We start from the raw sequence: 27,535 nt of genomic DNA, 5'->3' as shown, positions 1-27,535 counted from the left end.
AAAGAAAACATATAACACTTTTATCTGTGCTGAATGGACAAAACCCACTTTAACTTTACCAAGTTTTACAACCAAGGCATAGGGATGGGCGCTTATAGATTTTTCGAGTGTGGTGATTCGTTACTGTTGCGCGACGCAGCCATTCATTGGCTTCCATTTTTGACGTGGGCGGGGCCTGAGAGCTCCCAGGCAGGTATGTAGGAGAGACTTGAGAGGCGGTGCGTAAACAGAGTGGGCGAAGATGGCGTCGAGCAAGAAGAGTGGTGGGAATAGCAGACTGGAAAAAGGTGTGAATGGAAGACGCTCGTCCAAACACAAAGAGGGTCCAGTGGGTGAGTTTTTTCTGTGCCGCGCCAGCCTCGTCACAGCCCCCCTGTCGCTTTTCCCTTTAATGACGTCTCTCTTTTGACGTCCCTGTGATGGCACCTCCCGCTAGCTTGCTTTAGCAGCTACGTTAGCTGGCCTCTGATAGCCGAAATGAACAAGTAGGATTTAAGCCGCTGGGTCTGTCTCAGCTGCATAGATCATATGATTGTTGTATGACACGAAAACGAGTAGGTACTGAGGGAATCTGTGCATAGACTGTTTACCAGCGCTGCTGAAAGAAGTGCCCGGTCAACCTCCTTCGCTGGCATGTATGTAGTAACCGGTCACAGCTTTAATGTGTGTACCATTATTTGTAGCAGTTGTAGTAATGCCATTGCTGTAGAAGATTTCCGTGCCACACGTTGTGTTTGTATTCATTTTTCACGCTCTGTGCCCTAGTCTCAGCCGCGGACACTGACAGGACCCACCTCAACAGGTACTCCAAACATAAACAAATGAGGAAGGAAGGAAGGGGTGGCAACTAGATTAACTTGCGAGTGTGGCATATGGAAGGGGTGGGGGTGGGGGTGGGATGGGGGTTATTGTTGCTACTGTACCAACTGCATTAATCGATTAAGCGAATTGATAGGGTCACTGATGACGCTGTCATTAGTTCTGCCTGTGTGACATGAGATCAGACAGACACATGGTGACGAATGGGCAGACTGTGAAAGAAGGTAGCAGACTTAACAGGATGCTGCCTGTAGGCGCTGTGGATCTGCTGTTATGACTAAACAAACTCCCTCTATTCTGTTAACTAGGCCACTGTCACACTGTAACTGGAACAATCCAACCAGTCCCAAAGCACCACTACTCTCAAAGGGCTTTCTTCGCTTTGTCAGGACTCTAACAATATGTCATACATTGTCTATGCGTTTGCTGCACTAATAAATATTTTTAGCTACCTATTTGTGAATGGTGTGTTTATAATAGCCTCAGGCCTGAATAATGAGATTAGAGGAGATTTTGCCTAATCTTACTTGTTATGTGAGATTCCTAAGGTGGTCAGGTTTCATCAGATCTGATTATCAGAGTTCAAATTTTCTTTTTAATTTAAGGTGTTGCACCATAAAACTGAAGGGAAGCCTTTTGTGTCCTATGAGGAAGGAGTGTGGAGACTCATTGTTGCGACTTTCCTGTTGTTCAGTTTGGCCTTGTGGTGCTCTGACTGGGAGAAGGGTCAAACACCTCCTAAACACGACACTACAGAATCCCGCTGTTGTCGCTTCCTGTTGCCAGTGCACTCCTCACAGTTTGCTATTTTTAAAGCCTGCTGCCTATAGATATGGCCTTTGTGTATCAGATTTCTGGCAAAGTTTAAAAAAAACAAAAAAAACAACTGACCACGTGCCATATCTTGCAGAAGAAAAACATATGAAAGGCCAAATGGTGTAATTTTACCTTGTCTGGTCTCAACCTGTGACAAATGTTGAGACTTTCTAATTGCATAGATAGATGAGGACATTATGTTGTGTTGGTGTGTTCCACCTCCAGTAACAGTAAGTGTGTTTTCATATCCTTGGACTTAGATCTTCCCTGACTTCACATATCCCCAGAATGGGTCTGTTTAGGCTTGATAAAGAAAAACACAGTAGAGCCATGGCTTAGAAATGGCCTAGACAAGATCAGCACAGTTAATCATACTGACAGTAAGAAGTAGCTCCAAGTCTTCTCAGCATTATGGTCGACCGTTAGAACTGCTCCTGTTTTCAGAAAAGGACCAGATCAATTCTAATTTTATAGCCATAAATGTGAACAAGCAGATTTTTCCAGAAAAAGGAACAACACTTTGATTGCATCTCAGGACTGATAAAACAGTAAATCTGCTCACCTTTTGGATATCTGTTTCACTAAACAGTGGAAAGTGATGGGAATTACAGAAAGCCAAGTGAAGTCAAGTCAGTTTTTATTTATATAGAACCAAATCACATCAGAAGTTATCTCAAGGCGCTTTTCATATAGAGCAGGTCTAGATTTAGTCTTTATAATGTAGTAGACATTAGATAATAGATATAATAGATATAATAACAACAATGCTCACCGTTAGCATGCATTTGGTGACAGTGGCAAAGGAAAAACTGCCTCGAGCAGAACCCAGCCCATGGTGGGTCGACTGATTGAGGTTGTGTGTGTGTAGCGGGGAGTGTTAACAGGTTTAATTGTGCTGCTAATGGGCCTTTTCACAGCTGATATTTTGACATGTCGTCGTAGGAAAAGAACAGGTGTTACTACTTTAACCATTGATTGAAATTCTGATCAGTGTCCTAGTAACCCACAACAGTGTGACAGTGAGCCAGTGTGCACAATAGCAGGAGCCAGATGGAATCCAGCCATCATTGAATTTATTATTTCTTCTTCCAAGGAGGTTATGTTTCCACCCGTGTCTCTTTATTTGTTAGCAGGATTACGCAAAAAGTACTGAACAATTTGCACCGAACTTGGTGGAGGGATGGGTCATGAGCCAGGGAATAACTAATTATATTTTGACTCAGATCTGGATTAGTTAGTTCTCTGAAGTCTGATGTATGTTGTTTGACATTGGCCTTGGTGGAGATCTGTGCTCTCTGAGTTCCCTTCTATTTCTTCTATAACTTTGCTTTTCCTGTTGTGACATGTCAAGACATCTTTCATGAAATAAGGCTATAGATAAGCAAGCAAAAATAAAAACAAGTGGGGTAACATAACCCTCTGAGTTAATGAATAATAACAATAACAGAAACAACAAAATTTCCATCAGGGCCGTAGCGGTGTTTATGACTCTTTGTCTCAGTGTTCCTGGATATGTTCATTTCTGTATTTTTATGAGTGGGTGAGGGTTCAGTTATCTCGAGGGACTTATGGGACTGTCTTTCACATCACCCAGCATTAAGTAAGGTCATATTTTCCAAAGGAAAAGATCTCTGAAATACATATACACCCTCTATTTTGGTCGTGCACGTGTTATCTCTGTTATGCATTCATTGCCAAACACTGGTATTTCTCAAGAATTGGCACATACAGCACGTTTCTGCTGCATAACAATAACAAGTGCTACCAAAAGGTAACACTGCAATACTAAAGTGAGTACAGTTGCAGGACTAGTGATTAGTGATGAAATTATTAGTTGATTAATCAAACAATTTTGATTACTTAATAATTGTAAAGGGAATTCATTTTAGCAGTATGTGAGGGTTATTTCTCTTTTCTTCTAAAAAGAAAAAAAGAAATTGTTTTGGCTGGTAACAAGTGCATTCATTATTCTCAAATGTTAAAGTGAAAGCCATATAATGCTGTGCTCAAGATGCAATAAAAGGAAAAAAGCTACAATTGAAATATTGTTATCATCTCATAAAGTCATGCTTGTGTCTGTTGTGATCTGCCAATTAGATTGAAGGTCACAGGGCGTTACAAGTGGAACAGCCAATAGCAAAATAGCCCTCTGTCACAGTGAGAAAGTTAACTGGGCTAGGGTTGATGATAACCCCCCCCCCCTGCTTTTAAAAGAGTCATGGGAGGGATGAGGGAGAGGAAAGAAAAGGACAACACATTGCCTTTGAAGAGAACTGGTTATGATAGGTTGACATACAGAGGCTGACAGGGGAAGAGCTACATTGTAAAGACAAGAGAGCGACAGCGAGAGCAAGAACAAAACCAATTGGAGAACCCTTGGCTCTGTGCCACCCCTCCCGGTCTTTCTCTCATTCTGTCTATCTTTTCCTCCATGCTCTCACTGCTTTCGTGGAAGAGAGGAGACAGACAAGGACAGAGCCTTGAACTCAGAAGCTGGTAAACACTTTTTTTTTTTTTTCTCTTACAGCCTTTCCACCCAGTAGTTAGTTTACACCATCAATTATGTGCTATGCCTGAAGCAGCCTGCAGGTAGCTTTCTGTAATGTCTGTAATGTCGCTGGTGTTGGTTGTTGTACATGACTTATTAATACCCACTCTCATCTATCTTTAATATGGAGAGACCAGGTGCAACTTCATGGTTGCAATGGGCCTTCAGTGACCACTTGTTTCAGTAAGTCAGGAAAGCATGTTGTTGAACAAGTACAATGGGGAAAATGACGTATTTTGTTGATTCTTGAAGTGGGGAAAAAAAGCAAAAACAATCCATGCAGCAAACAGGCATGAAGTTAATTTTTATGAACACAAAAAACAGAAAGAAATTAAACAGTTATATTATGTTCAAAAGTTTGGGCACCCTGCTAAGTCAGACATAGTCATGTCGGGGTATGGGTGTCCTATAGATCCTGTAGATCCTATAGATGGTATATTACACACATCCTGGCTTCAGTATAGTGGCAGCTTTAATGTTTCCCTGTTTGAGGATGCTCTGTATATCTTATGTCAAGCAAAGGTGAAGTCTTCACTGGGGCACAGCATGTTTGAACGCTGAGTGAGCTCTTGCTAAGATGGTGCTGGTTCACATAACTGTGTTCATTTGTATTAAATTTGCATATGATATACTCCCTGCAGTTAGAAAGGGGTGTAATGTGTGTTAGGTTCATTGTCCTTAAGCAAATTTTAGAGCAGCTTATGCTGATCCAGGGGTTCATAAAGTTCACGTCCAGCTTACTCTGTCAACATAAGGCCTATTTGCTTGCCCAGCTGAGAGTTGTACCCCCCCCCCCCCCCCCCCCCCCGCTCTAATTAAGCAATGTAATTTTAATTTTGGCTTTGTGCCCAATCTGATTTGACTGCTATAGCTGGTCCTGCAGCATGCCATTTGGGTGGCTGCTTGACCAAATCACTCACTGTGTCCCCTAAGGCCAAAGTGCTATGATTGTCTTTATGCAGACCTATGAATGTGTATTTATAGATGTTCTTTGTGTGTGTCTCTCGGTGTTTCCAGTTTAATGTTGACATAATGAGTTGAGTTGTTGCACATTAAGTAACAAGTTCATTTGTTGTCAGGTTCAGAACATTCTCTGGCTATTTGCCAAATCCTGAGATGGAGCAAAGATCCCAGGATTATATTGGTGTTGTGTCATTAGCTGTTGAATTGTTTTGAGTACTGTAGTATTCTAAACAGTTATCCTTTAATGTGATGTTTTTGTATGATTTAATGTTTGCTTAACATATCAGGACGAGTGGGTGGCAACATTTACACATTTTGTGTCGCCCTGATCCTTCACTCCTCATACCCGTAAGACTGTGTTCAGCTAATAATCCTGTTTAGCTTGATTTTGTTTGGAGGATTCCCTAAGGGGGACTGCGGAGAGTCAAACTAAAGTGATGACATGTAGAGACAAATCCTGAAGCCTTTTCTTTCTTTTTTTTTTTTTTCCTTCTTTTTTTTAAGAGATGGTCAATAGTTAATATCATTTAAATTCTGTTTTAGTGTAGAGGATCTCTTGAATTCATGAGCTTATGTCATCTACAGTTATTCCCACATCCACGAAGTGTTGAATTAAAGTCAACTGGACTTTGTTGTAGACACTTGAAGACATCTCACCTCTGATCCAAGAGCTTCTTGGATGAGAAGTGAAACATTTTCAAGTGTCTACAACAAAGTCCAGTTGCCTCCAATTCATCTCCTCTTGAAAGTCCAAAAACTGGATGACTGAGAATCTTCACAGACTTCCTTTCACATGATTGTATCAATGTGAAATTAGTCCCCAAGCTGCTTCATTAAGCTTTACAGCAATGGATAGAATTTGATATTGTAATGAAAAACATATCCTCACTGCAGTGTTGTCCTGTGCAGTCTGCTCATTTGGCTCTACAGATTTGTTTCAGTCTGTCTCTGTACCCCAGGGCCAAGGAATGCCTCTTAAATTCAATGGGACATTCACCATGGGATTGATGGCAACATCACACACACATACACAAAAGGTTTACTGTGTGGAGGTAATTATAAAAAATTGGCTTGTGACAGAAACAAACATGTGCAGCTAAATAAGAAGATATTTGATATAACATATTTGTGAGTGGCTCATTGATTTCTGTTTTGTTAAAAGGCTCGGCTCTGTAACATTTGGGTGTGTTCAGATGAGGAATGTTTTCCAGGGCTAAGTGGAAGAAGCAGCCAGGCAGTATTCCCGTCAGGGTTTGGTTCTAGCAAAGGCAATTTAATTTATATAGCACATTTCATTACAAGTAAGCTCAATGAGCTTTACATTGAAAGACAAAATATAAAAATATATGCATACACATGAGAAAATACACCAATAAAAATCCTAAAACATCAACACAGCCAAATAGAAACCCCTGCCACACATGGAATAAACTGTACAATAAAAAAACATCTAAACAATCTCCAAAACATTTTGGAGGAAATTTTTGTGACAGGATTCAATTATCCCTTGGTAACTCTTTAGCTTTATTCTGCCAACAGAGATGCGTCTTTATTTGTAGGGCATGGTAAAAAGGCTCTCCCTGAAAGAGAAAAGAAGAGGAGGGAGAGGGAAACACAAGACAGGAAAATGAGAAGATGGGCAATGGTTGAAGAGGTTTTTCATGCAGTGTGTGTGTTTGTGTGTGTTTGTGAGTGAGTGCGCACGCAGGCAGAAGACGGCTGGCTGATAAATGTCTCTTCCCAGATGTCGGGGTTGTGATTCCTCCCAGCAAACTGAAATTGCCTCTCCTATTACTCTTCCTGAATGGCAGGCAATAGCAGAATAATTGTGCGATTAGGGCTCCATTATTTCTTTGACCCACAGTATTTCACTTTGGTAGAATCTATTCACTTTTTAGCATGCATAGGCAACCTCTGCTCCACATCCCAAGATGTCCCTTTAGGGATCTGAAGAAATCGCTGTGCTGTTTTTACTTTTCTTTCCTGTATTACTTTATTGCTGTAGCCTTATTTGAAGTTATAATAACAAAACTTTGAGGATGAGTGTGAGCTTATTCCAAGGGTTGCTAATGTCATTTTGCTGTTCATTAGGTAGCAGCAGAGTCTTTAAGAGTAATTTTGAACCGATCATTATCTATTATCTCTCCATTAAGACTGAATGTGCACCATCCATCCACAAATAAATGATTTTCCTTCTCTCTGTCCACTTGGGAGGCACTGCTGTCTCCGTCCCTTTTGCCCCTTCTCCTCTTTCCTCTGTCTCTCACCATGCCAGTCACCCTATCCAGTAAGTACCAGCCAGACCGCAGAGTTACAGTAGGTGTTGTGGAAACAGAGTTCTCAGGTGACTCGGCAGAGGAGCTCAGTCTAACAATGTGAATCCAACAGGGACATAGCGCTGTGTTATACTACGTTAGGACAGATATATGAGCACACTTGATGAATGCACTCAGCTGTGTGTTGTCAGCTGTATACCTCCCTTTGGGACTCTTATGTGAGTGTGTTTATGTGTTTTTGTCAGTGTATGACTAATCTGCATTGGTTCCCAGCAGCATGACGTTAGCGAAGGGCCTCTGCCTTCTCCTCCTGTTCCACGCATGTCTGCCGAGATCTCGGTGGATTCTGGCTGCTTAGCCCGGATTTACATCATTTAATTTCAAGGCTTGCTTAACACGTTTCAATCAATGAGCTTTCATACGCCAGACTATGGGGGATTAGTTAATAGGAGTAAGAGAACATTATGTAGGATATATCCAATGTTATCCCACTTGGTACAGTGTCTACATGCTGATTACAGCTATGGGTTTGGTGCTGAATAGGGATCAGGTTGCTCCTTTTTATGATTGCAGGACCGGATACCATCTGACAATATAGTTTTAACAACTACAGAATGGTACAATGTGTTTGATTTTACATTTGTATAAATTTGGGGTCAGAAGGGTGGTGTAATCAGTAGCAAGATAGGGCGCTGAGATACATGCCCCTGTGTCGGCTACCACTTGACCCGGTGTTTCTCTGGAACACATATGAATAACATCCATAAACTTGTTATATACATCTTCACACGTATAAAATTAATTTTATGTCTTTCTCTGTTTCATCCTCTTCCTTGCTTCGCTGTCTTCCTGCCCCTAGTGATGGACACCAAGGCAGTGTTTGCGACCCTGTACAGCGTGTGCGAAGAAAATGCCACTTTCTTCTCAGGGGGAGCCAAGGGGTCGCAGGGTGATGCAGCACGGCGGCTGGTGGATGCCATGAAGCTGATACAGGAGCACGCTCGCTGTCTGGAGCCTGTTATCTCTGGCTTCGCTGCAGTTTACCATCATTTTGACTTTGACCCACACATACCAGCTAACGGCTATCGCTCACTGGTCAAGGTAGGCTGGGGAATGATTTGAGGTCTATGTGTGTGTATGAATCATGATGTGTTCTCGTTTCAACTCAGTGCAGGTCTGACAATAATAAGCTCCCATACCGCAATACATTCTTATCAATATTCTCTCCACGCTGTGAAAATCTACTCACCAGTACCTCTGCCTTGATATCGCTTTGTTTCAAGGTCAGTCCATTTGTTTTACAGATTGATTTTATGTTGCAAATCAGGTTAGATAAATTCCTCCAGCTGCAGAATATCTACCACTACTGTAACCACTGTACTTTATCTTCTATACTTATTGATGAAACATCATGACCTTCAATGGCTGCAGCCCACCACAAGTGAATGAGTCTAGCAGAGCAGCAAATGAATGCTCGTCTGTTTTCTAGCCTCTCGATTTCTACATTTTTAATCCTTCTCATCCCCACAGTGCTACTCTGAGTAATCTGTAACACCCTGGTGAAGCAGTAAGCTTTTCACACGCTCGCTTTCAGGCATGCTATCACATGTTTTTTTTTCCTTCAAACTTACCACCCTAATCTTAATTATAATGTAAGCAGACCCAGAAGACATGCCTCTTTAATGATTGCACAATTAAAGAACATGGTTTGCTTTGTTATAATTTTAAATGCTACATGTTCACTTTCATAAAAATTATAATGACCTGAGGTTCGTCATACATTGTGTCAAAGATACATATAATTTTGTAAAATTAATTTACCTAATTTGCTTGTCATTTAATTTGGTGACATTTTTTCAAATTGTAGATATCAAAATTTGACTTAAAAAAAACAAACAAAAAACCCCCCAAAAAACCTTGATTTTCCTCAAAATCTCATTGCTAGATTATTCTTGCTTTTCTAGGTTGTGCGTTGCTGTCTCCTCCACATCATCCACAAGGGGCGCTACATCACCACCAATCGACGCAGCATCTTTTTCCGAGTAGCGCACAATGCAGGGGAGATGGAGGCATACTGCAGTGCCCTGTGTCAGCTGCGTGCCCTGCTCTACTTGGCTCAGCGCATGCTACATGACAACAGCCATGGCAACCTTTTTTTCCAGGATGAAAGTGGCCTCAGCGAGAGCTTTGTCCGTGAATACTCATCCATGCACAAGGGGTGCTTCTATGGCCGTTGCTTGGGCTTTCAGGTGAGATGGGCTGTGTGGCAAAAGGATAGGCAATTGGAAAGATAAGCAACACATTATTTGAAATATTCCATTATATTTGTTGTTATATAAGGATTTGACAAGTACAGAATGAAGCTCCCCTAAATCTTCCCATTAGCCCTCCCTTAATTTGTCAATTATAAAGTATTGATCAGTATTTAAAAACAAGTGACCTGTTTATCTGACGTTCATAGTTCGTCCATCGTTGCCCCAGGTATGTATGCTAGCAGCCTGGAGCCCACACACAGAGTTAACTCAATTAAGTAAACATGGGTTAATGATTAACCATAACCATTAATGAATTTCTTTTGCAGTTTGCTACTCAAGAATGTTTAATTTGCATTCAGTACAAATGAAAAAATAAAGCAATGTTAATTCTGTTCTTAATTAGTTTCTTTTGTTCCTCTTAAAAATGACCAATAAGAGTACCATTAAAGTACCGGAACGATAAAATGTTAAAGGTACTATCACTTTTACTGATACTGCTTAACGATGCCCATCCCTGGCCAGGAACTAATTTGTCACCAGGAGCTCAAACACTGCCCTGCTGGCATTTTAGAATATAGGGATTAGCCCTGAAAAGAGACCAAGAGTTCTCAGACGTGTGCCATGTAAAAGCCAGGAAAGGAATACAGAGCTACAAAAGACTCAAAAGGCTGCCCAAACCTACAAGTAAAGTGAAGTGAGGAAAGGACGTGGGTGGGTGGAGAAAATGCTCCTCTTTACAGCCATGGCCTTTGTTCTTAGTTGAGCTTAACAAGAGAGGCTGAACCCTCAGCGGACAGAGGTCAAAATCAACTGACAGGGAAAAAATGATGAAACATCCCTAGTCCTGTGTGCATCAATTTATAATGTCTAAGACTCATCTGATATTCTGATATCCCTATGTTTCACTTTCTCTGGTTGACTGATTGCAGTTTGAATTGTGGTTTATGTCTTGTTTTTAAGTGGGCCATGGGAAGTGGATCAGAATTTAAAGTCTGTCTTTGCTTTTGTCCATCCCTCCCACCTCCCTACAGTTCACTCCAGCCATCCGGCCCTTTCTCCAGACCATCGCTATCGGCCTTGTGGCCTTTGGAGAAAACTACAGACGCCATCAGTCAGGAATAGGTCAGCATCATCTTGTCTGCAGCTGCACCCTCTCACCATCCAGCCACTTCGTTGTCATTCATAGATCGTACTCATTCATCCTCATGCCTCTTCTACATTGATCCTTGGCCCCTGACTGTGTACCTTTTGATGTTGTGTGTTTAGATTGTAGATGCTCTTTCATCCTTTGGAATCTCGAGGGCTAGCTGGTGTGCTTCTTCTATATTTCAAAATACTTTGAACATGCACACAGTTACGTACAGAGATAGAAGAAGATTTGCCATCATATACACATTTGCACCATGCACATATAAACAGATACGTAAATATTTAACATTCAAAAAGGAATCGTTTGACTCTCATGGTTTTTTTGTGCTCTCTGCTGCACCACAGTGGAGGCAGGAGGTATTGCACCATATGGTGAGTGTAATGGAACACCACCCTCTTCATCATAGTCCTTTGCAGTGAACTGAGAGTCAGTATGACTACATGAAGAAGCTGCTTTTATCCCACAGCTCCTGTTGGCTTAAATGGTTCTGAACCCAGCACTGTAAGCTGCATTAGCTGTCTTCTACCTGTATTTTAGTTAACAGACTAGTGGGAGGTACCTTAAAAATTCAGATCCTTCCCTTTTCTTTAATACCCATCCCTGACTTCTTGCAGAGCATCAAAAGTAGGGTAAATTTTTCTATTCTAATACCATGAAATGCTTCTGGTTTAACATGGAACTAGCACAGCAGACCTGAAACATCCCTGTGGAAAAAAGATAATTATGCTGTGAGGACATAAAAGCCAATCCACCCTGTTGAGTTCGACAACTGTTCTCAATTGTAGCCACATCACTGAGGTTTGCCGTGTTTTAGTGCTCTGTTTCCCCCATTAAACATCTTTCTTTCTTTTCGCCATCCTTTCACTGTCCATTTTTGCACTCTCAATGAGTTTATATTTTCTAATGTTGTTTTATGTGCTAGAGTCCAGTAGCTGCAACTTTAATGTTCCCTCTTTCCTGCCCTCCCTCAAACTGCTTCTGTCTTTGTGACATCTTTGTTCTCATTCTATCCTTGTCTTTGCAAATTTTCACTACTTCCTCAACCATCCGCTTCTCCCATTCCTTTTCTTGCCTTCCACTGTCTCTGGTGTGTCCTACGCATTGTATACCCTCTTCATTTTGTTGTCCGTCCTCCCTTCCCCAGGTGTAGCAGCCAGCTCTTTCTTTACCTCAGGAAAGTACGCCATCGACCCAGAGTTGAGAGGGGCAGAATTTGAACGTATCACCCAGAACCTGGATGTTCATTTCTGGAAGACCTTCTGGAACATTACTGAGACTGAGGTCCTGTCGGTGAGTAGACTGTTAATGCTTCTTTGAACACACACAGACAAACACGCTCTAAGACATCTGGAATCTACTCATGCTGTCATTGTTAACCCATGTGCACAGATAAGTACACTGCCCTGCTTTTAATTTTAAAACCGTATCAGGGATATTTTACTTTCCTCTGGTAAAGGTACCTTTCTATCATTATGCATTTTGGCCTACAGGCTGTTAGTAATAATAGAGTGAAATTCAATTTATTCAGTGGTGTTCATGATTTATTCATCCAGTTTCTCTTTCTCTCCAGTGACCTGACGTGCTCTGTAACTTGCACTCTCTCTGCCTCTGTGTCTTTCTCTCTATATCTCCATTGCTTTTTCTTTTTCTATCTTTCTCTCCATCATCTTTCTCCCGCCAGAGTCTCGCCAGTATGACATCCACTCAAGTTAAGGTGAACCGGGCTCTTTCTGTGCCCCCTGTGCCCTTTGACCTTCCCCTGGCGGCCAACCACAGAGCATCTGTAACTATAGCTCCACCATCAGCCCACATTGGCACTGCCCCGATTCAGATGAGGCTCATCTCCTATGACTTACGTGAAGGACAGGTACTTACATCATCATTCACTTTACACTACAGTGTCACAATGGAAAACACAATAAAAAGGCTTCATATTCTCAAGACAAGACCAGCTCTTGTCTCACACTACATCCTTGTAATCTGTCTAAGTACTGAGTATTTGTTGTGTGACCTAGTTTTTCTCCACTGGGTCTTTTTAAACCACCTTGCATATACTGGTTGTACAAATTCTTAAAATAATCTAACAATATTTAAGGATATTTGGTGTTTCTATGAGCTGCTCAAGTAAACGACAGCTTCAAAGCATCCCCATGGATTTAATACCCTTCATTATCACTCTCTATTTCTCTGTCATAGGTATCACTCTGACTTTTCCTACTCTGCCTCCCACTATAATTCTCTCGGGAGACTCCCTCAATCCATCCGAGCTTGTTCTCCTCCTTTCTTTGTATGTTGGCACTTAACCAGACATGTTATCAGCAAACACTTTCAGCCATTGATCACGCTCCAGCAAAACAACAGTGTCCTTTTTAATGTTGCAAAAATACAAGCCTGTATCAGCAGAAACCCTCCCTCTCAGCCACAGCTTCCCTCCCTCCTTGTTCCTGTTAATGAATGGGAATTAGTGTGCGTTCATGCAGGCTCAGGAAGGGCTGGCAGCAAGCTGCTGCAGAATAGCTAGTTAATCCCTCTCTCAAAGGAGCCCTGTTGCTAACACTAGCAATAAAATATATTAACAATGAAAAAAGGTTTCGTTTGTTGTGTACACAGTCTGCAGACAGTTCCTCTGAGTGATTTGCCATCGTGATGTTTTTGAAATATTAGACCTTTGCAATAGATCTTGATTGTTTGTGTATTAGTTCAGTTTCTGAAATAATCCCTTTCTGTTTCACTCTTTCCAGGACAGTGAAACTCTGCTATCTCTCTCTCGTTCTGAGGGGGGCGCCATCTCTCTGTCACTGGGGTTAAAGACCAAGCGCCTCCCCTCTTCTCCCTGCTTGCTGGTCCACTTCCATGGCGGGGGCTTTGTGGCCCAGACCTCTAAGTCCCATGAGGTGAGATGGTACTCTCCAATTGGATCTTGCTCACTTTCATTAAGTCTTTTCTTTACTCTGACTAGAAAAGCAGCATTATTGGTTTGATTTTGCAAGGAAAACTGACTCCAAAAGACCGTTCACATTTTAATATCAAGAAGCATTTTGACTCACATCTGTATGTGGTAGTATTCAACTTATCTGTGATATATAAAATGCAGGAAGAAGTCGTATTATATGTCATGAGGAACCTCATAGCCAAATACTGACAACACTGCACCTCCGCCATTAGACACCTGGCTCAGATGTTGTTTTTCCAGGATTTGAGCCGGTATGTCCACAGCGGTCATCCAGCTAAGTTCATCACCTCATCCCTTCAATACTTCAACTTCTGGCTGTGTTATCTCTGACTAATTGTAATTGAACCCCAGCTAATTAAAGTGATAAGGAGACAGACACTAGTTGACAGCAGAGGAGCAGAGGGGTTATCAGTCTGAGTCTCTACTCTGTCAATAGTGTGGTACATAATGAACCGTTAAGCTAATTATTTTGTAATTAATCCCTGAAAACTTAGTAGAGACACTTTGCTCTCCTTCCATGCCTTCTTTATTGGTAAGGTGCACACAAAGCTGGCTCTTCTCTTTCACGTAAATCATTGCTTCCTGTCATTCACTTCATTTCTTCCCCTTCTCTTTTTTTCCTTTTTAAACAAGGAGCCCATGTCCTATATTAAGTTTCTAGATCACGTGAATGAAATATGGACACCAGCACAAACACATAAGCTTTGGTTTCCTGTCTTTTTGTCATGACTCTTGTTTTGTGAACCAGTTGTATCTTAAGTTTACATCAGTGACACTATAAGATGCACTAGCCTTAAGAGGCGATCAGTCTGCTTGCTTCCTCTGAGAGATCATTTTAACAAGGTTTGTGGCCCCATCTATCCCGGATTGTCCTACGCTGATGTGTTCTTCTGTGGCTGTGTACGATCTTTATGTGGCACCAAGCTAGCTTATAGTTACTGCAAGACACGCCTCTGTGAAATCACCAAGGACATGGGCAGCCTTGATCTGCAGCTGCGTAGCAACCAGAGGATGAGAGGGAACAATCAGAGAAGGGGGTGAGCAGGGCTGTCATGTTGAATTAACAGAGAATTGTACAACCCCGCAGAGAAAGATTACCCCAGGAACTAATGCAAGACTTGTCAGGCTATCCTTCTCTCTTCTTCAGGGCCCTCCTTTTTTGTTACATCCTCTCTCTAAGTTCTTCTAATATCTCACAAAATCCTTTTTGTTCACTTAGTCTCCTTTTCCACATCTCCTTCCTGTCTTATTTGGGCAACACGTACCTGTCTGCTCATTTTACTGGGTGCCTCCTGCTTGCTTAATCCCTCAGGCAAGGTCAAGAAAGAGAGGGCAGATAAATGGAAAGTTTCTCTGCGGGCGGAGGCGAAGTTGTCCCCTTTACTCCTTATATCTCCTCTACTCCACGATCCTATCTTTCCTGTCTTCTGGGCGAAATAGAGAGTTCGACTTCAGTAGCAGGAACCTTTGGAGCTCTTGGTGCCCAATGATGCTGAGATCACAGAAATGGATGTCCTGGCATCTGTGCATCTGCTAACTTGGGCACAGACCACACACACTAAGTGTTTGGAGAGTGGCGGTATAAGCTTGCAGATTAACTACTCTGCCTGTCTGAGGAGGAGTGGGACTGTAGCTCCCATTAATACCTGCTTAGAGAACAGATCTGGGACCCTCTGAAGTGTGTGTGTGTGTGTGTGTGTGTGTGTGTGTGTGTGTGTGTGTGTGTGTGTGTGTGTGTGTGTGTGGTTTTCTTTGTAAATAGGATGTGTGTGTATAAGAAGAATTTCCTGAGTCATATAAAATTAACCAGCCTTGGTCCCAGCCCAACAAAAACACACATACTTTTTTTCTGCCCGGTGGCCATTTTTTGTGAATACTTGGCTCCCTTTATGTAGGCAGATGATGAACTGTCTGACTGACAGACCTGCCCATGGGCTCAGGCACATGTTGACACTCATTGGAGACTGGCAACAATGGCTGTTGTTCACACTCAGTTAAACGTGACACACACACACACACACACACACACACACACACACACACACACACACACACGTTAGGAGTACCTTGGCTGATTCGCACAAACCCACACTGAACAGTGCTTGAACTGTGCGCACACTCAGTTGTCACCACTCTCACTCTCAGATTTATAGTGACAGGTAAGGCTTTAAGTCGGCACAGCTGACTGCTGGAGCTGCTACTTTGTTTTTTTGGGGGATTTTTTTTTCATACTGAATCACTGGTCAGTGAGGCGACATACAAACATACACACACTGTGCTTTTCCTGGCATTGTGAATGGAGAGCTGTCGCTTTCACTGCCAGCCCTGTCATAGCTAGTCAAAAAGGTGTTGGGAGAAGATAAAGACAGAGGAGGAGAAGAGGAATGGCTTGTGGAGGGAATATTTTGTCATGACAAGTTTTGATGCTTTTCTCATATTTCAAGGTCACTTGCATTGCAGTTGTGAAGTAAAGCGCGTACCTTAGATTGGCGCAAGAATAGTAAACGCTTAACTTGACTGTAGCAACAAGAAAAAGAAAAACACTCAGTATTCTGACAGTGAGTTTGTTTTTGTTGACTATCCCTGTAAATCCACACCACCCCTTTGTCTTTTGTCTTTTTCCTTCATAGTCTGCAAACTAGGACATGTGGGCACCTTTGTTATTACCATATGAGGAGAGAGGAAATGGAGGTGACTGAGAGCAGCCCTCATTCTCCCTTTGTCTAGACAGTAAGCCAGAAAGCAGACAGATGACATCAGAGGGACACGTAATTTTCTTAAGTTTTTATCCTTGCTTCTTAATGTTTACCCCCACACATCTCTTTCCTACCACAGTTATCTTACTCTCTGTCTGCCTGCCTCTAAATTTAACAACATATGATATATTCAATGTGAAACTGGCTGTTTTCCATTTGTGAATTCAACCCTCCATATCCTTGTCTTCTGTCTTGTGCAGCCCTATCTGAAGAGTTGGTCCCAGGACCTTGGTGTCCCTATCTTGTCAGTGGACTACTCTCTGGCCCCTGAGGCCCCCTTCCCGAGGGCCCTGGAGGAATGTTTCTATGCCTACTGCTGGGCTCTGAGACACCACCACCTACTAGGTACCAACACATCTCACAACATTGTTTATACATTGTTTATATGCTGGGTTTTATCTCCCCTGTACGCTTACTTTTTATAGTCATCGAGAACGTATATGCAGTAGAAATGGTATATAACTATAAGATGAAAGAAAAGAAAGTTGTTTGTTAGATGTAATGAGCAGGAACAACAAAGGGGTAAAAATCACCTATTTCAGGGTGAAGGTGTTCTCTGTAAATCCTCCACTTTGACACCTTTACCAATTCCCTCTACTTCTCATTCATCACTTTGAAAGTAATCATGCTTCAGCATGATGTCTTGCACTATACCCCTTGTTCTGCAGTCTCACACAAATTGCTTTGATGCTCAATATTCAGGCAGAAAACAATAGACATCTGGTCGGTTTTGGGTACATCCGACCGCCGACGAACGCTGTGTCAAATTAACAGTGATTATAGTGCAATATGTTAGTGTTCTAGTACAAGATGAAAATATCGTGGCTATGAGGCAGTCAGTGAGACATCACCCCCTCACAGCAACGTATTCAGTAGTGTTACAGTGGGGGGCGGGGCGGGGGGGGCAGATCTGGTTACTCTGTGGCACAGATTTTTTTCTTGTTTCGTTTATTTAGTTTTCAGTTTTTCCCTTTGATTTCTTTTATTGTTTCTCACAGTATTTTTCTTAACCCCTTTTTTCACTGTCCCATTTTTATCTCCCCAGGATGGACTGGAGAGAAAGTATGTCTGGCCGGGGACAGTGCGGGTGGCAATTTGTGTGTGACGACATCGATGCGCGCTGCTGCCTTTGGTGTGCGAATGCCAGATGGCATCGTGGCAGCCTACCCGGCTACCCTGTTGACTGCCTATGCATCGCCCTCCCGTCTGCTAACACTTATGGATCCCCTGCTGCCACTCAGTGTGCTCTCCAGGTGTCTCAGCGCCTACGCAGGTAGACGTGTGTGTGTGTTCTTAAAAGAAGTCAAGCCAGGATTCTTTTTTTTATCTGATTGAGTTGAGAATTAAGTTAAGATCTATTTTCCTCCATTTCCTTTTTTCCAAGTACTTCATCAGGTCTCTGCCATCTGCTTCACATCATACATGCTCTTAACATGATAGTCTAGACTAGTCGTAGGTTTGTTAACAGTGGTAATCATATCAACAAGTTGTGTAGCATAAATAATTTTCAAATTACTGACCAAGTCTGTCCAATAGCTAAAATAAAAAGTATTCAATTCATAATGTTGCTAAAAGCAAGCATTATTTAGCATTTTAAAACTGTAACAAGCAAATTTTTAATGACCTTAATAACCTTGATAAATGACTGAAACAATTACATTTATTGCAAAAATGTAAATAGATTTTTTTGTTGACTAATCAATTCTGCACTGCCCATTTGTTTGTTTTTTTGGCTTCTTTTTTAGTTTTATGACAGTCATAAAGAGATGTATGAATCATAACAGTGTTTAGCTCTCTTGGATCTCACTGTACACAATTTGTGTAGTATAAAAAATCTTTCTCATTATAAAGCTTTAAATATGACAAAACAAGTTTCCAGTACAATATTCTACACCATAAAAATGCTCCTGAGCAAAATAAAGTTGTGTATGGAAAACTTTCCCTAACAATAACAATTCAATTTAATATCATACTGTTTGTTTTTCATGTTGTTGCTGTAATGCATTTAAAATGCAGGGGAAACTCTTGCAAGTCTCTTGAATAATTTTGTCCCAGAGAAGAACAACTGAGGAGTACTGCAGTAATATGCCAACTATGACAAATTCTGACACAGAGAGGTAGTCTATCTGGTGTCTCCTTTCAATAACCGAACTAAAACACTAATCATTTTCTCTTTACTCCTACTGTCATCACTATGTATTGCTATCTGTAATACAAATTGCTGGGTGGCAGTATTGAACCCACTTCGTCAGTGGTTTTTTGCTCTTCTATTATACCTTTCCTATTATTGCTCTTCCATCTTCTCTGTTGTTACTCATTCATGCTTATTCGAGTATAACAAAAACAACAAAAAAAGCCCTTTCCCTCCTAATGCTACCTTTATATCTGCTTCTCCAGGCAATGAGCCGCAAACAGAGAAGCAGGTAGAGAAAGTGAGCACGCTGAGCCTGGTGAGGAGAGACACGGCGCTGCTGCTGCGAGATTTCCGACAGGGAGCCTCCAACTGGATCCACTCTCTGCTGGATCCCAACAGAGCCTCATCTTCCCCAGGCACAGCTGCAGAGACGCCACCGGGAGCCACTGGTATACCACCTTCTGTGACTGTGTATATGGGTGTGTTTGTTCATGCGTGTGCAGTCAGGTGGGAACAGTAGGCAAGATGTGGGTGGAATAAATGTGTTTTGCTTGGCAGCTATTGTGTTCAAAGTTTCCTATAGATGCAATCTGCTTGTATCTTTTATTATATTTATTTGCTGAAAGTACAGAGCAGAGCTCCTTGTGGTTGGGTGTTTACCGCCCACGTTTTCAGTGTGTTCATTGAGCCAGTTTATTTAAGTGATATGAGCACAACAACATCAACTGTCCCGAAGTTCATTTGCAGCCCATATGGAGGAGGTCATTGACATGGACTCTTTATTCAGCATTCAACTAACCAATTATCACTTTATCCAACCCTGTTGCATAACACTCCTGTTGTCCCATTCATATCAATTCACCTCTTTGGAGCAGCAGGGCTTTGACAGTAATTGTTAATTGTAGCCACCGTAAATCTGGTGGCAAAATGTAATTTCCCTGGTGTCCCCTTAGCTAGGTGACACCCCCACAGCTGCAAGCCCAAACTAATGAGAATGTCATTGGTGGGTGTACATTATTAAAAGGCCATCATAGTGCTGAGATGGTTCATTATTAAAAAGATGGGAGCTCAGTAGTGCTTTGTGAGGAGACCAGCCATGACAACTCTTACAGCTGTGTTTTGACGGCTCGGGGCGGGCTGATGATATCACCATGACAGCACTATTTGAATTTCCTCCACCCACTTCTCTGCTCTTCTTCTTGATATATCCCAATTTGCATTTGAGGCTTTTAACTGTTGGCTGTAAACCAGAGGACATACGATAAGTGGAAACAGTAGAATAAGTAAAAATGATTTTGTATTACAGCTTTTTTTTTTTTTCCTGTAACCTCCAGCCGCTGTTGGCCCAAAGTGAATTAGGCTGGCCTCTCAATCCTTCATACACTTATAATTTACATGGTTAATGTTCTTTTTTTTTTTTTTTTTATAAACTTTCCTGTTGTTTTTCTCTCAAACACCCCTAATTTTTGTTTTGCAAAATCTCTTAACTCCCTCTCACTCTTTCTCTTAGATGCAGTGAGAAAGAGCATTTCAGAGGCGTCCATCTCTTCTCCTCACGCTGACCCCCCTGTACCCGCAGAGCCCTCAGAGTTCCCCTCCAGGAAATTATCTGTAAAGAGCCAGACTTGCCAGGACTTGGGATCCCACAACAGCTCCACTTCGCACAGTGCACCGCTGCTCTCTGAGCGTGCTGTATGTCACACTTGAACATGTTTACACTGCGATTAGAATGCTTTCAGTTGATGCTCTTATCCAGAAGAAGTTAATAGTATCAAGCAGCTAACGGAACAGAACACTGGCTTATTACTCAGAATTTAACCTGTGATTAAATTGAAGGTCTGTAATTTGATGATGGTTATTGCACCATTTGCAGTGAAGGAAACTCACACCAGCCTCCTATTTATAATCAGATTATCTCTGCTTTCATACGTCTTGCCTTAAATGGATTTAGCAACATTTTTGTTAGCATAGAGATATTTTGCCCCCGTATCATACAATACTGCCTACCCTGCAGTGATGTGTATGTTTTACTTTGATGAACTCAGCTGAGATTATGTCACCTATCCCTCATAAACAGACTTGGCTTTAAAATGCTGACGGAATATCAAAACTTTTTGGTTGTGCGGGAACTCGAAAGGTATTGCAGATTATCCTCAAATGTATTTTCATACAGGGAGACTAGATTAGCGGCTGGCTCGGGAAAAATAGCAAGCAGAGGTGACGTAAGATTTTAAATATGCTTTTCCTCCTTGAAATGGGGATTGTTCAGCCAAGACTCTCAGGCACTGAGCCAAGGTTTTTAGAAGATTTTCACAAGGACAAAGTGTGGCATGTGTGTGTATATATAACTAAGTTGGCCTGTTAAATGTTTTTATGCCTTATTTCCTCTTATTTCTTATACCTTTGGTATTAGATTCTCCCTTGTGCTCCCTCCCTCAGTGCCATCTAACCTCACCTGAATAATTTCTTGTCCCTTCTTTCATGTAGCCAGAAGACGTGAATTTCTTCCTCTCCAAGGATGTGGATCCCTCCATGTCCAGTGACCTGTATTCAGTGGCCATACCACCCCCTGCTGGAGAGGAGGGATCAGAGCTGGATCACCCCAGGGAGTTTCCCGTGGGGTTTGAGCCACTGCGTTCAGAGCAACTTGCTGAGATGAGGGTGGATACCTCTCCAGTGGTCAAGGATCCTTACTGTTCACCTCTGCTGGCCCCTGATAGCATGCTGAAAGGGATGCCACCTGTACATATAGTGGTAAGAAGAACTAGCAGTTGGAAAGATTGACAGGACGACATAGGGAAACAGGGCATTCATACAGTTAAATAAGATGACACGTTGGTCAAAGGTTGCTCAATCAACTTGAGTGTTAGGTAAGATGTCAGTCAGTGCATTGAAGAGCTTTTGAGTCCTCGCAACTCTGTGCATTTGCTTGCATGTATATGTATATATGATCCTCTTTGAGAAGGCTGATTGTTCATGTGCCAATTAAACAGGTTTTAAACCTGCTGATATGAAATTGTTAAAGCTTGTAGGAGCAGAGCAGGATTAGGATTGTTTGTTTATCATGGTGAAAAGAAGGGAGGAGGAGACGGCGTTGGAGCGAGAAAAGACAACCTCAAGATGTTAAGAGATACACAGTACCCAGGACTATACACTGTTATACAGTGTTGTGTCAGTGAGATGGAGTGTGATGGTAAAGATGAGTGAGGTTGAAGACTGCTCTCCTTTGTGAAAAGGGTGTTCATATGAAAATGAGGTGCTGATTTTAAAGTGGCTAGAGTGAGTCAGCAAGAATGTAAAGAAAGCATGGACAAAAGAGACTGGGACGCTTGGCTTCATTCTCTTCATCCCTTAATTAAGATTCTTGACATGTCTGAAGGGAATCCTAATTTGTTTTTCACCATTCTTACCTCTTCTGCCCCCCTCGCTTCTTCTTCTCTCCCCATCTCAGGCTTGCGCATTAGACCCCATGCTGGATGACTCTGTGATGTTTGCCAAGCGTTTGAGGAACATAGACCAGCCTGTCACTCTGTGTGTGGTGGACGACCTCCCCCATGGCTTCCTCAGCCTATCGCAGCTCTCCAAGGAGACAAGAGAGGCTGCCAATGTTTGCGTGGAGCGAATTCGCGCCGTCTTCACCCAGAAGGACACGCCCCCGGAGCCGCGCAAGCACCGAAAGCTGGAACGGACCGATAGGGGTGCGTCAGCTTCTTCTGGGGAAGCCGCTTCTCTCTTCATTGGCCCCATTGAGGGAGAAGAGCTAGCTGTCGGGAGAGGGGCTAAAATTGCTGATGGGGAGGGCTTAGTTGCTGTGGCAGCCCAGAATAACACTGACGCTGGTGGTATTGGGGCTTAAATAAGGTTAGTTAAAAAAAAAAAGGTCTGCCGTTCACGCCGAGGAGTGAAGGAAGAAAGGGTAAATGAAAGTCAGACAGATTTAGGCAGTGCAGTGTCTAAAAGAGGGGAGAGAGAAAGCATCCTAAAAACAGAAAGGAGCGAAGGGTGCAGTATAGGAGAATACCCAGTTTTTGGGAGACAGAAATGTGACGTCCTCTCCGTTACAATTCTTGCCACTTGTCTGTGCACCATCATGTGCTGACGCAACTTTGGCAGACCAGACGAACACACCCACTGAAGACAGTCATGTTTAAGAATAAAATGGTAATTTAGCATTCCTTAGATCAAAGACCAGCACCCACCCACACATGCAGCACACATACTTGATCGAGTTGCTGTTCAGTGGCGCAGGCTCGGACATAAAGTAGCGCAGAAGATTCTTGAGACGAAGCCTGAATGGGTGATTCATCTAGGCCAAGGCAGTCATTTAAGGCTCTAATCAGATGGTGGTAGGCACACTATATGCTTCTGTATAGAGTCATCCCTATCAAAATGGCCACTTGTCCTTTAGGGAACCACTCTAAATCACACATAATAACTCTGCATTGTGTTCTCCATTACGGCAGTTTGGCAGTCAATACAGCTCACTTTGTGGAGAGTAACTCTGTTGACTCTCTCCCAAATACAATTACGACGTTAAAATACAACAGACTGAAAGACTCGAAACTGGATTAATAGGTTTACTTGTTTCTTGAGATTCTGTTGCAGTTTTCAATCATATTATCAACTCTATGCATTAGTATTACTTTTGTTATTTATATCTTTTTTTCTGTTGCTGTAGTATAATCCATGAATCGTGACACGTTTGTTGATTTGTGCACTACATTGTTTGTTTAATGTAATCTTATGCTGTTTATGCCACATTTTTGAATGTGCTCAATATTTACTTTGCCTCTTCTTTAGCCACAGCTGCTCGGACATCCCCAGACTTTCCTATTAAACTCATATCCTACTCTCAGTAATGCATACTGATAGGGGACACGGTGCCCTACCTAGATGCCGCCTGGTGCTTTTTGTAGTGCTGATATTGCAAATGCAAAAATCGCATTGTTGATTGTTATAGTGAAATTTGTGGAGATGCACTGAGATACACTATTTTCTGAACACAAGTACATGCTTGAAAAGTTGGTCTCTATCTTTTCAAGTCTTTTAAAGAGCCTCTTCAAAGATCTTAGCTCTGATATGACTGAAAGAGGCTAAATGTTTTTATTTTTATTATTTTAAGACTGGAAATAGCTGCTTGACCTCCTGCCTCTGCAGAACAGTAGTAAGAGGAGTGGGATGGGGGTGACAAAAAAGCCGAGCCCTCAACTATCAATACACATTTTAAGCACTGATTTGCTCTCAGGTTGTTCCCGTTCCTCGCCAGGGCCAGGCGTTATTTCTCACTACTTCTCTGCATGTGTCAAAGTACCACTTCTCTCGGGCCAGGAGATTTTATGCCTGACTACCTGTTTTCACAAATCGGAGGCTTTTAGGCAAAGCTTGAAGATACTGACCAAGAAAAGAGATTGTAAGAGTGCAGTGTAAAAGCCACTGAACTTGTATTTGGTCAACTAAAAGTGGCTGGCTGTCCAGATTTTTTTTCCTTCTCTCCATCATCACGTTTGGGGTTCACTTTGTTTTCAATAACCTGAGAACACTCCTCTGAGCGTGATGCCATAGAAGCACTTTGAAGTGCACAAAAATGTCCTTCTGAGGGTCAGTTCCTCTATCAGGTCCAACTAAATATAGATGCCAACAATGCTGGCACTGTCCTGCCCTTGCCTGGTAACAGGGCTGGGGTTGCCAGGTCTGTAGAGAGGGATGCTGTGTGATGAATAGGATTTAGCTGAAGCTCCGAGTGCAAAATCCTCCCCCCTGTAGAAGAGCAGGAATTTTAGCAGCAAAGTCATGCTACAGGATTAGGCCATGCTCAGTTCTGTCAGCTTGGAGTATTTACTGCAATATTTTTAGTCAGATTGATGGAGACAACCAGGGTCTTGAGGAGGAAGAAAGTAATACACTCATTCTCTCAGAAATGCTGGGCTGAAGTTTGTACTTGCTTTACTAGCCACTGTTTATGCTCACTCTGCACTTTTGCAGCAGTTGGTTTGTCAATCCGTGAAGTGTATTTTAAGCTTGAGCCTGTATACATGTCACTTTTTTTTTTTTTTTCCTTCGTTGCTTGGTGCCTGTATGTGTGGCTCAAGTGGAGTCTGCATGTGCACATTCATATGATCACACCAGTCTCCATTGTGTGAGAAACATGAGCTCACACATGGGACACGTCCTCTTTGTTTGTGTCGTGTGTTCACATAAAGACAGGAATGGCACTTCACAGTCAAGAGACTATCCGGAGAATTAATCATCTGTTGTTCAGAGCAGCGTCTATGAAGAAATCAAACCTCTATGGCACAACAGTTTTTGTTTATGTACATTGACTTGACTGAAAACTCCACCACTTATGAAGCCCAGAAGGGTTGATTGGTCATTAGCACCTTGTTGTTTGAATTATGTGAATACCAGAAAACTAAAGAAAACTAAAAACTAAAAACTAAAAAAAAACTTATATGTTAAATCTTAAATGTTATTCATTCACTTCTTGTGTTTTGACCTTCATATGCCTCTCACCCTTGGTGACCACTGATGCATCAGGCTAAGCTGAGTGCAGGTGATGGACCAGAGAGCCCATCAGGTGTTTTGGACAGATGAGTTTGCAGAGAATGAGTCTTAGTTCTCGCATTCCTGACATTATTATGCTTATAAGCTGCTTGCAACTATGAGCTGAAATGTTTGATTCAGTATTGTTTCAATTAGTGTTGCTGCTTCACAGTGTGTATTTGTGGATAATCCACATGGCATTTTTATAATCCCAAATTGTCCTTGTTGAGTTCAAACTAGTGTTAGTGGATCAGTGTAATATTGCTTTTTTGGTAGTTCAATTATCAGGTTATACATCATACCTCTACACTTCAAACGCTCCTCTCACTAGAGATTTTTGCCCCAAGCTGATTTCGGTTAAGTGCAATGCAAAATGCAACGCTGCTGCAAACATGAGCTAGTTGGTTCAACCATTATGTCAACATTTACACTTAAGCTATGCAGTTTTACACACACACACACACACACACACACACACACACACACACACTCTCTCTCTCACACTCACAGCATCACACCATTTCTCTTGTCACAGTTTCTGTTTAATGTGGTAATGCTGTTTTTTTGTGCAATGTGTTTTAATCACCTCAAGGTTGGATTTCATAGTTAGCATACCAACTTTAATATCGCAAAACTAGTTTCAAAGTATTAGATTTAATGAGATGAAGCTTAATCATGTTACAAATGTATTAGTGTGTTGGACTGACCTCAAGCACCTCTCCAAAATATTTCCTAATGAGAAAATCTCATTTAATCAATCAATTAGATGTTTTAATTTTTGCTGTTCTTTCATTTATGGTTAGTTTCAAGCAGAACCAAAGACTGCAGTCAGTCAGACAGCTGTACTGTCCTTGCCGTTTAGTGTTTGCTGTTAACTGGTATAACTGAAAATGCAGGTGCTAGTCAGTGTCGTAGCCTGTCTGCACTGCACATGCAAGTTGCTCCGCACTGTAAAATGCAGTTCTGATGTAGAATATGATTAGCCTTTAAACAGAAAAAGCAAGCCATAGACTGGAAACAAATTTGTTTTAAGTTTACTTGTTTTTTGTTTGTTTTTTTGTTTTTTTACTTTTTTTTTAAATTTTCTTTTATTGAAAACACCACAAGTGCAAACCTGTGAATCAAAAAAAGAATGTATATTAAACATTATGATTCATGTAGATATTTTTACTTTAAGATTTGTTAATCAGAATGATTGCAGATTGATTGGTTTTTGACTGCATTGTTTTTGCAGGTTTCATACTAGAGTGTCTGTGTCGGATATGCCATGAGCAGGCTGGTTTCTTCTTTTGTTGATTTATATCCAAATAAATATATTCTCCCATGAACGACCTGTTGTGTCCAAGCTCATGAATAAACCCTTTCCTTCCACTGGTCAGACAAAAGGTCAACTTAAAGTAATTATAATTCAATCTATCTGACCTGATATTCTTGGTATTTCTGATGGATCTTGGTAAGTGATGATTATGATTTGTTGTGAATTCTGAAAACTGTTAACTAAATTTCACCAATATCTTGATTCACTCAGGATTTTGGGGAAAGGTCAATAATAAAAAGGCGACCTTTTGTTAAACATATAAAGTGTCAGATCAAATTCAGAAAGACAAGAGATATCTGCGATATTCATTTATCAGACTTTCTCTACAAAGAAGGTAAAGAAGTACATTTTGAGGTTCATGTACTTTACTTAGTATTTAATATTTGATGTTACTTGTCTCTGCATTTCACAGGCAAACATGGTATTCTTCGCTTGACTACATATATCTGGCATCAATAAAGATTTAACATTTAAAACAAGATAGCCTTGTAGAATATGATGCTTTTGTATGGATTAAACTACCTAACAGTAGCCTATATAAATGACCAAACGTAACTCCATTTTGACTGGGTACAACATCTACATAAAAGAAAAGTACATTTTACTGTCATGTACTGTAAAGTACTTTTCCTTGGATAAAGTTTTAAATGCTTGAATTATACTTTGATTTTACATTGAGCTAAAAGCCTATACTTTTACTTTATTTAATTCTGCATTGACACAGGACTGCAATGTTAAAACTAAAACAGCGAAATTCATTAACAATGCATCCTATTATAGCCTATCCTGTATCCTGCTGATCAGTGATATAATCATTTCAGCCAGGAGGCCAGGCATCATCTGTCTCAGTGCTACTTCATTAGAGGTGTGTGACCTCTAATGAAAACATGATTGCAATCAGCAGTGGCATTTTTAATGTGTGGACGTGTCGCATTCTCAAAGCACGAGCGGAACCGGGGAAGCGCGCGCACTCCATAGCCCCCATTCCCACCCACCCCTCCTCCTCC

The 27,535-nt window shown here is 41.6% G+C and overlaps 1 protein-coding gene across 3 annotated transcripts; it reads left to right on the top strand.

Annotated features, from left to right (window-relative positions):
• Positions 1-189: 189 nt before the first annotated feature.
• On the top strand, positions 190-26,541 carry lipeb (lipase, hormone-sensitive b). Of its 3 annotated transcripts, XM_087174865.1 has the most exons (15): positions 225-332; positions 772-802; positions 4,091-4,131; positions 8,282-8,523; positions 9,387-9,671; positions 10,709-10,799; positions 11,972-12,117; positions 12,509-12,694; positions 13,569-13,721; positions 16,737-16,881; positions 17,582-17,809; positions 18,934-19,119; positions 20,181-20,362; positions 21,158-21,424; positions 22,122-26,541. In XM_087174865.1, exons 1-15 carry the CDS (start codon positions 242-244, stop codon positions 22,524-22,526), a joined length of 2,679 nt encoding a protein of 892 aa, XP_087030991.1. In that variant the 5' UTR covers positions 225-241; the 3' UTR covers positions 22,527-26,541. The 3 variants fall into 3 exon arrangements, with proteins under 3 accessions (XP_023265119.1, XP_087030991.1, XP_087030990.1); XM_023409351.2 differs by lacking the exons at positions 772-802; positions 4,091-4,131 and having other exon boundaries at positions 190-332; XM_087174864.1 differs by lacking the exons at positions 225-332; positions 772-802 and having other exon boundaries at positions 3,866-4,131.
• Positions 26,542-27,535: the final 994 nt, after the last annotated feature.

This window comes from Seriola lalandi, unplaced genomic scaffold, assembly GCF_002814215.2.
Source record: "Seriola lalandi dorsalis isolate HSWRI2012SDOR001 ecotype SW California unplaced genomic scaffold, Sedor1 jcf7180002054390, whole genome shotgun sequence".
NCBI lineage: Eukaryota > Metazoa > Chordata > Actinopteri > Carangiformes > Carangidae > Seriola > Seriola lalandi.
Note: the sequence above shows the minus strand (reverse complement) of the source record. Positions and strands in the feature narration are given on the sequence as shown.

Excerpts from the sequence above, each read along its gene's own strand:
- lipeb (XM_087174865.1), top strand. The coding sequence starts at position 242 with ATGGCGTCGAGCAAGAAGAGTGGTGGGAATAGCAGACTGGAAAAAGGT. Across the intron at positions 13,722-16,736 it reads AGACCTCTAAGTCCCATGAG|CCCTATCTGAAGAGTTGGTC; the intron begins GTGAGATGGTAC and ends TGTCTTGTGCAG. Across the intron at positions 19,120-20,180 it reads GACGCCACCGGGAGCCACTG|ATGCAGTGAGAAAGAGCATT; the intron begins GTATACCACCTT and ends TCTTTCTCTTAG.